The 10,377-nt window shown below is 35.4% G+C and overlaps 1 protein-coding gene across 1 annotated transcript; it reads right to left on the bottom strand.

Annotated features, from left to right (window-relative positions):
* Positions 1 to 783: 783 nt before the first annotated feature.
* On the bottom strand, positions 784 to 6,258 carry LOC134722775 (uncharacterized). The gene has a single exon (XM_063586403.1). It carries the CDS (start codon positions 6,256 to 6,258, stop codon positions 784 to 786), a length of 5,475 nt encoding a protein of 1,824 aa, XP_063442473.1.
* Between the last annotated feature and the right edge of the window lie 4,119 nt (positions 6,259 to 10,377).

Raw genomic sequence — 10,377 nt, 5'->3', positions numbered from 1 at the left:
TATATCCATATCATATAACTAACGAATGTTTGCTAATAACTACGTTTTAATCCAATATTTACAATATATACAATCATTTTCGTAATACAATTTCACAACATTGTTTTCGATGTTAACTTATCGCATGGATTAAAATCATTTTCGTAATACAATTTCACAACATTGTTTTCGATGTTAACTTATCGCATGATAAAGACGATCTGTTTACGTCTGACCAGTAGACATAAAATTTCACACTAATTTAACCTGATTCCCAGAGATGATCAAAACAAAGTAATTAAATTAAATAGCCACAGCTGCACGTGCAGACGATTTGTACTTGAACTCTAAATGACTAGACTGACCTACTGAAGGTGTCATACAATTTAGGAATACCGTTAAGATTAACCATTAACTTTCTACACAGTAATAAATTCTTTGGAAAATACTGTTATCTTTAACTAATCTTAGCAGACGAAAATGTAGCTTTATTTCAACATAATTATATAGAAAATTAACGCTAAAATTAAACTTGCAAAAATTAAAAGTGCAATTAATAAAAACCGATTTCTACTCTATTAAATATCCTAACTAAAAAACAATCATACTTATAAAAACTAAACAAAACTATTGTCTTCAATCCATTCTCCCCCTCTTGATTGCTCTAAGCCAATCAAACAAAACAAATAATTAAACGATATAAAACTGTCTTTGATCTAAGTTCAAAATTGTCAAAATCTAAAACTATTTCAAAATATTTAACTGTCTAAATTGAAATGAAAATATATGTCCACATTACTTCAATTATTTATCACTGTCATTTTCGGAGGTTTCGATGTCTAACGGACACAGTTTTGTAATTGGTCTCATTAATACAGTTTGTCCAAGTGAAACTTTTGCAACGCGAACATGTCCATCTTTGCCAGGGAAAACTTCGATTATTCTGCCAAGCGGCCAATGTCCTCTCTGAACGTTCGGATTCATCACCAGTACAATATCATCGGTTTTTATGTCCCTTTTCGTTTTAGTCCACTTGTCGCGTTTGTTAAGTCCTGGCAACCATTCACTAATCCAACGTTTCCAAAAATGTCTAATTAATTCCTGAATTCTTCTCCATCGTTTTCTCGGGTTAAAATCAGTAATATCAACGGTTTCTGGAGCGAAATGACCACCTAATTGTCCGTGCAAGAAGTGATTCGGTGTTAAAGGTGTATCATCTTTCGGATCAGCAGACTGGTACGTAAGCGGTCTCGAATTTATCAGTGCTTCAGCTCCGGTAAATGCTGTTAAAAGCTCCTCATCATTAATGTCTGCATTTCCTAATATTGCATAAATAGCCCGTTTTGCCGATTTTATCATTGTCTCGTGAATACCACCAAAATGCGGAGCTAACGGTGGGTTGAAATGCCACTTAATTCCTTGGTTACTAATTGAATTATGTATTTTATCCTTGTCTAAAAGCGCAACTAGTTCTTTCAGTTCTCTATTTGCTCCAACAAAATTAGTTCCATTGTCTGAAATTATCTCTTTCGGAAGACCTCGCCTGTTCACCATCCGATAAAATGCGTTAAGAAATGAGTCCGTATCTAATCCAAATGCTACTTCCAAATGCACTGCGCGTGACGCTAAACATGTAAATAGACATAAGTATCTTTTCTGACGGCGCTTTCCTCTGCCCTGAACTGTTATGAACGGTCCACCAAAATCAACTGCTGTACGAGCGAAAGCATGTAAAGGTGTTTTGAAACGAATTTCCGGTAATGGAGCCATCACTTGCTCGGCAACTTTAGCTTTCTTCTTACGACACGTATAACACTCATGTTCATATTCTCTTATTTCTTCTCTTCCTGAAATAATCCAAAATCGTGACGATAATGCTGAAAATGTTTGATTTGTCCCACTAACATGTTTTCCAAGTTCGTGATAGCGTTTCACAATAAGCTTCGTGACCCAATTCTTTCGTGGTAATATAATTGGATATCTTGCATCGAATGATAGAAAATCAGCGAACTCTAAACGTCCATCGCATCTTATTAATCCATTTTCATCAATTCGCGGTTGTAATCCTAATAATTTGCTTGTTTTCGGTAAATCTTTACTTTTCATAAGAGCGTTGTATTCGTCTGGAAATGCCTCTCTTTGTGCATTTTTTATTGTTTCCAATTCGGCATCTGCATACTCGACGGTAGATAAACTTCCTTGACGACGTTGTTTTTGCTTTAGTCTGCAATTGTCAAGAAATCTGTGCACATACGCTTGTACCCGAACTAGTCTTACAAAAGTCGAATAACGTGCGGGATCTAGACGCCAATCTGAATCACTAGTATGAATACTTTTCAGTGTAGTGCAATTAGTTAAGTTATCGCTTGTTTTCTTTTGACATCTTAGTTCGGTATCACGTATGTTTTCTATCTGAATATTAGTGTCCGGCCATTGCGGTTCTTCATCTTGTAGGAATTCCGGTCCATTCCACCAAATTACGTCCGACTGTAACTGTTTTACGGTTCTTCCTCTCGATACTAAATCTGCCGGATTAACTTTTGTTGGCACATGTCGCCATTGATTAGGATGCGATGACGTATGAATTTCTCCAATTCTATTCGCTACAAATGGCTTATATTCTCTACTTCTGCCTCTAATCCAATGCAAAACGTTCATACTGTCTGACCAGAATGTCATATTATCCTCTAGCACTTCTAATGCGTTTTTAACCGAAAGTGCTAATCTTAATCCTAAAACTGCGGCCATTAACTCAAGTCTTGGAATGCTGACTGATGTTAAAGGAGCAACTCTCGATTTCGCTGCTATTAATCTAGTAGATATCATTCCACTCGTATGCTCGTTTCTAGCATATATTACTGAGCCATAAGCCTCTTGAGAAGCGTCACTAAATGTGTGTAAACTCGTCGAAACAATGTCTTCGTTTAACTGCAAACATCTCGGTATTTCAATACAACATAGTTCATCAAGTTCTCGGAACCACTCTCTAGATTTTTCAACCAGTTCTTCGTCTAACTGGTCGTCCCAGTCTAGTCCTGCTGTCCACATCTCTTGTAGTAGCAGTTTTCCTCTTATTGTGTACGGCGCAATAAATCCCAACGGATCGAATAACGTAGCAACTTTGCTTAGAATGTTTCGTTTAGTAAATTTAAAATCCTCTGCCGGTGGGTTAGCTTTAAACGTGAATATGTCATTGTCTGCCTGCCATATAACTCCTAGTGTTTTCACTGACGGTAAATATCCCTCATCGAGATCGACTTGTGACGCGCGATCTTCTTCTGGAATGCATTGTAAAACTGCCTTTGAATTCGATAGCCATTTCCGTGCATACATCCCTGCCTTTGCCCATAACTGAGATAGCTGATTATAAAGTTCGATGCCTTGTTCATCGTTGATTACGGAGTCCATACTGTCGTCCATGTATGTAGATTTTAGAACTGTTTCGGCGGCTAGTGGATATGAATCTTTTGTCATTTCGGCATGTTTTCTAGAAACAAACTGAGCTTGAAATGGAGACGAATTTACTCCAAAAACAACACTATTGAATTCATATTCCTCTGGTACTTGTTCAGTGTTCATTGCGCGCCATAAAAATCTGTGATACGGCCTGTCGTCTGGTGCAATTTTAATTCTCAAATACATTTCAGCGATGTCACAAACAAGTGCAACGGGGTACTTTCTGAAGCGTAATAGTACATCGAATAAATCTTGCTGTAACTTTGGACCTTGATGAATAGTGTCATTTAGCGAAATCCCCTGAAATTTTGCGGACGCATCAAATACAATCCTAGTTTTAGTTGTTTCCTTGTCCGGTCTAATCACTGGAAAATGTGGCAAATACCATTTTCCTGCAACAGTCTCCTTTGTCGACACTTTGCGAACATATCCTTTCTCAATATATTTCTCTATTGTTTGTGTATAAACTTTAGCAATACTCGGGTCTTTGTTTAATCTTTTTTCTGTATTTGCTAATCTACTTAATGCCATATTATAATTGTTCGGTAATGAAGGTGTGTCGTCTTTCCACGGTACTTTAACTTCGTAGTGTCCATCCTTAAATTCCAACGATTGCTCTACCTTTGACAACGCTTTTTTCTCATCACTGCTTAGAAATACGTTTTCGCTTGGTGTTTTGACATTTTCGATTTCCCAAAATTTCCTAACAATGTTATCTAGATTATTTCGATTCTCTTGTCCACGAGCAAAATAAGTTCGGTTAAATAATGTCTGATCCTGACCGCTATTCGGATCTCCGATGCACGTCCAACCTAACGGTGTTAGTCTAGCAATTGGCTCTCCAGGCTTACCACGTATATCTCTATAAGAATAATGTAGATCCGGATAGTCCAGTCCGATCAACATATCAACGGTAGGTCTCTTTCCTAGATTCGGAAATTTAATCCCTGCAAGATGGTCCCATTTCCGAGCGTGTTGTTTCCAGTCAACTGGCTGTAAACTTCCGGTTACACGGTTTGTAGTGAATGCGACTACTTTGGCGTCTGTCTGACCATTGTGACTTTGAAGTCTTACCTCGACTGGCATAGTTTCAAATGTTTCAACATTGTCATTTAATACATTAACTGTCACTTTCTGAATTTGTCCTTGAAGTCCCAATTCGGCGGCAACATCAGCGTTGATATATGTTTTCGTACTTGCGTCATCCAGTAATGCATTAACACTAACGGTACGGTTTCCATTTTTCAATATTACAGGTACTGTTCTAAGCGTAACGATGTTTGATTTTCTGTCTCGGCCAATCATTGTTCGATCCCGACTCTCCCTCTCAGTGACAGCGCCTGTATTTTCCTTCTTTTCAGCAGCATAGTTCTGTTTTGTTTTCGATTCGGTTCTCACTGGAACTTTTGGCTCACTGAACGATTGTTTATCTCTATGTAAAAGTCTGTTGTGCACTTCTTTGCATCCATCCAAGTTACATGCTCTACTTCTCGGACACTGTCTGCCTACGTGATCATGTCCTAAGCAACGATAACACAACTGTAAACGTTTCGCGGTATCCCATCTCTTGTTAACGGTTAACTTCCGAAATTCATCACACTTCCAGACTCCATGATTACCGTTACAACACTTGCACATCCTATTTCCGGTATAGCTTTCATTTTGCGATTCTCCAAAAAATGTTCTAAATCCATCCCTACGATTTCCTTTATAATTCCGCTGTGAATTGCTACTAGTGATTGCACTTAATCCATGTATTGTTTCTGATGCTATAGTTTGAAACTCTGCTTCCTGTAAAATCCACTCACGTAGACATTCGACTGACTCTGTTTTTCCGCTTTCGAATATCCAACGATGATACCTCGACAACATAGATTCTGTCATCTTTCGCTGCAATTTGTTGTACAAAGAACCATTCTTTAGCTCCTCGAAACGACCTGCTTCTTTCAAGTTCACAACTGCTATATCCAGTAAATCTGCAAAATGTTCTATGTCTTTAGCGATACCTTCTCTCATAGGTTTAAAGTTTTCAAGTTCTTCTATATACAGGGTTATCTGTCTTCGTTGTCCTCCATACTTTCTTTCTAAGCGCTCCTTTGCGGCATCATACGCAACTGCTGAATGTCCTAAATTTTCGATAACTTGTAACGCTTCACCTTCAACATATTGTCTTAGTTGTAATAATTTATATTCCTTTGTCGCCGGTGCTTGATCGATACATGCTAGAAATGCAGCTTTCCAGCTCTGGTAGTTTCTTTTATTTCCATTAAATATCGGTATTGAAACTCTTTTTAATTGTTTCCACATGTCGCTTCCTAATTCAGACTTCAACTGCTTGTTTTTATTTCCTTCTTTCGTAGTTTGTTCGAATTCTGGTTTAACTTCCTTTTCTTCAGTAACATGTTTACTTTCCACTTTATTTACGGAATTCACATTATCTCGTTTTGAGATTCTAGATACACTGGATCCAACGCTTGACGCAACTTTGCTCTCGATCAAATAGTCACGACACTCATTTTCTGCTTCTGTGAATTCTTCTTCGATTTTTTCCATTTCTTTTGTTGTTTTCATCACATTTTGAATGTCATTTCTATGCTTGTATTTATCGTATAAATTCCCCATAATATCCATCGCTTTTTCTTCTGCATTTATAAGTTTCTCTTGAATTACTTTTATTTCTTCACGATCCGGAAAATCTTCTTCAAGAATTTGCAATAATGAATGTCTAGTTTTTGTGAATGCCGATTTCGCTTTCGCTTTTTCCTTCTTCAGATCTTCTAATTGTAAACTTTCGTCCGGTTTAGCAATTACAGTTTCGTCCATGTTGTCTCCCTCGCTTGCCGCTGCTTCGATTTCCAAATCCCAATTACTAATTTTCTCACAATACGAGTTCGATTAAAGTTCCTTGAACCACGCTCTGCTACCAAAATGTTGCGGAGACGATTTGAAATGTGCAGTGGAATAAATTGTTTCATATAAAGTTCGACGATTTGGGATTTGGGAGTTCGACGATAACGTTATACCAATAGCATTATTATATCCATATCATATAACTAACGAATGTTTGCTAATAACTACGTTTTAATCCAATATTTACAATATATACAATCATTTTCGTAATACAATTTCACAACATTGTTTTCGATGTTAACTTATCGCATGATAAAGACGATCTGTTTACGTCTGACCAGTAGATATAAAATTTCACACTAATTTAACCTGATTCCCAGAGATGATCAAAACAAAGTAATTAAATTAAATAGCCACAGCTGCACGTGCAGACGATTTGTACTTGAACTCTAAATGACTAGACTGACCTACTGAAGGTGTCATACAATTTAGGAATACCGTTAAGATTAACCATTAACTTTCTACACAGTAATAAATTCTTTGGAAAATACTGTTATCTTTAACTAATCTTAGCAGACGAAAATGTAGCTTTATTTCAACATAATTATATAGAAAATTAACGCTAAAATTAAACTTGCAAAAATTAAAAGTGCAATTAATAAAAACCGATTTCTACTCTATTAAATATCCTAACTAAAAAACAATCATACTTATAAAAACTAAACAAAACTATTGTCTTCAATCCAGTTAATTATTAACATTAGTTTAACTAGCCACATAGTTTAATTTTTCTGACAACAAATTTAACTAAGTGATTAGTAAATTTAATTTAGATGTCATAGCTGATAAATGGTTGCCACTGTTGCTGGTGGAGTAGGGGGGCTCCAATTGTAATACTGGAAACTGCGATTAATTTTATGTGGCTCTTTCGGGTCAGCCGAAGTCGTCAGGAAATGTGTCTAAATATTTAGCTTTTCCGATATCAAATGTTAATTTTATAGACGATCTAGACGAGCTTAAGAGCGCATGAAAAAAAGAAAACACTAAAAAATTAAGAATCAACGTTAACCAATTACATTTATCAAAAGAGGGGTGAAAGAATTTAGAGAACAAACAAACTCATAGATCGCAAATAAACCGACATCGCCATGGCTAAAAAAGAAAGAGACAACAAATATTACACAAGACACAACATATAAAACTAAAGACTTAGCAACACGAAACCCACTAACTATGTTTTAAATTAAAGGAGGGATACTTATGCAAATCTTTCAAGAAGTTTTGTTTTTAATGATATCTTAAAAAGCACTATCAAATATTGCACCTTACATGTCTTATTGTCAACTTATTTATTGGTAGGATAGTGATGGCTATGGACAAACTATTAATGCCAAACACGATGTAGTACTATAAATACAAGTCCACTTATATTCCAATCGAATTCGAAGTAATCACATTTATTTCGGCCTTGAGCATATCTGAAAATGTAAGCAAAGCAACAGGTGCAGCAAGCGATACATTAATTTGGTACGTCTTCCTATCCTAACTTAATTTAGATTTGGTAATTGTATTTTGTATTTATAGATACCATATAATTTATTATTTCAGCACCCACACTACGTTCATATATGGGTCAATTTGTTATCGATGACAGATCTTATTACTTTATAATCCACATAATATAACAGATACTATCGCAGAGAAGTCTGGCTACGCAATTCAAATGTCTTTGATAAATCAGAGTAACTAGGTTGTCGTTGCTTCTTAGTTCTTCTTTTTTGTATGTGTGATAAAATGTTCCTAAAAAAATGCATTGAACGAACATGGAATTTTCTCTATTTACATTTTTTTTATTCCTTTTTGTTCATTCCAACTATTTTTTTTATCGCCATCTGCGTGATTTGTATAGTGTGCCGCTTATGCCGCATATTTGTTCCGTTACTGTAACAGTAATCAATCATAAATTACAGCTTTTAATCTTTCAAATAAACTTTTTTTTACAAAACATCACGTTTTCTATGTAATCTAAATAGCAGAGGCCATTCATTGTCAAGATTAAACATCTTAACAGGGTTTGTAAAGTATCATCCGCAAACAATTGCTAGCCGGGAAAAACAGAAAAAAACAGTTTGTTTTATGGCTGGGCAATACTCCCTCAGTTAGGCAAAATATTACTTTTTAGTTTATTTTTATACAAAAGAGTAACAACATGTGTTTTCATAGCATTATCAAAAAAATAAATACATTATATACACAATACATTTAGAGCAGTTAATTCACAATTCAATTTCATCTATTTCTGTAAACATTCTATAATTAAAATAAGTTTTGCACATTGTTGAATGCCTAGTTTATTTTTCGCATTTTGTTTTATACAAACCAAAGTGGGAAAATATTCTTTCTATGGTAGGAAAACGTGCTGGCATGCACATTGGCTTCCCAGCTAGCTTACTGACAAAATAAGTGATTAAGTACTGTTATTTTTTTCAACACTTTTCCACGAAACAGTTAGTGAATATTCTTTATTGTTGTTTCATTGGTTAAAGAATTTGAAAGGGATTCACCATCACACATGAATTTTACCAAATCTTGAAAAAGTTCTTAGTTTTCCTCAAGAATAATATCGTGTGCAGTCAGATGATACTTAAGTTTTCCACTGTATCTAGGATACTTTATGTGAGGTAGGAAATGACTGGAGATCATTGCTTCATCAAATTGCTTATTTAAAGTTTTCAAATAAGGAGTAAGGTATTTTCTTTGAAGTAAATCAATCCAGACATCACATGCATCAGCAATGGAAGCAGAATTTGACTGTAAACTGTCTTAAGCAGTTGGAATTGGACTGGGCTGACTTTTTCGGTGTTAAGTTTCTTTTGCGTAATCAATATTTTGCATAAAATTTCTGATGTCTAGTTCTTTGACATCTTCATGCTGGGCAGCTACAAACAACATGTAAGGTCTATTACGAATGAAAGTTTCAATGTAATGTAATTGACGATTTTATCTGGAAACTCATGATAATTGTGTGACTGTGTAACTGACCGACTCATTTAAATGAATTTCAATTATGTGGTCATTTTTATAAATTTCCTGTTTACAAAACTTTGAATTTTTCGAAAAACTAAGGATTTTCTTATCCCAGGCATAGATTACCTTAGCCGTATTTGGCACAACTTTTTGGAATTTGGGATCCTCAATGCTCTTCAACTTTTTATTTGTTTGGGTTATAACTATTTTGATATGAGCGTCACTGATGAGTCTTGTGTAGACGAAACGCGCGTCTGGCGTACTAATTTATAATCCTGGTACCTTTGATAACTATTAACACCACTTGGTCGATGCCTCTGCTGGTGGACGTTTCGTCCCCGAGGGTATCACCAGCCCAGTAGTCAGCACTTCGGTGTTGACATGAATTTCAATTATGTGGTCATTTTTATAAATTTCCTGTTTACAAAACTTTGAATTTTTCGAAAAACTAAGGATTTTCTTATCCCATGCATAGATTACCTTAGCCGTATTTGGCACAAATTTTTGGAATTTTGGATCCTCAATGCTCTTCAACTTTTTATTTGTTTGGGTTATAACTATTTTGATATGAGCGTCACTGATGAGTCTTGTGTAGACGAAACGCGCGTCTGGCGTACTAAATTATAATCCTGGTACCTTTGATAACTATTATCTTAACAATGTCACTACATTCATCTTGTACTAAAACGGCGACTTGTCCCTTTAAATAAAATGTCATCTCTTTAGTTATCTTTTCGTTAATTCTACCAAGGAGACAACCTCCAATGTCCTTGATAATTGGACTGTAATGACCTGGTTTTAACATTTCAACAGTTTTCCTCCAGACAATATTATCAGCTATATTATACAGGGCAAGTTACAGGCAAAAAATAATTCGGTTATTTGTTCATCTTATTTCTCCCATGTAGTGAAATCAGTTGTTATACAAAATCTTTTTGGAGTTTAAGGTTGGTCTTGGTCATACAACCTACAAAATACAAATTATTTTCATGCTACAAAATATGTTTTAAGGTATTATACATCTTAAATACTAAATAAACAATCGAAGGGTAAATGTAACACATA

This window comes from Mytilus trossulus, chromosome 6 (genome assembly GCF_036588685.1).
Source record: "Mytilus trossulus isolate FHL-02 chromosome 6, PNRI_Mtr1.1.1.hap1, whole genome shotgun sequence".
Taxonomy (NCBI): Eukaryota; Metazoa; Mollusca; class Bivalvia; order Mytilida; family Mytilidae; genus Mytilus; species Mytilus trossulus.
This window is presented reverse-complemented; position numbering and strand designations above follow the sequence as displayed.

Coding starts and splice junctions, on each gene's coding strand:
- LOC134722775 (XM_063586403.1), bottom strand. CDS start 6,258: ATGGACGAAACTGTAATTGCTAAACCGGACGAAAGTTTACAATTAGAA.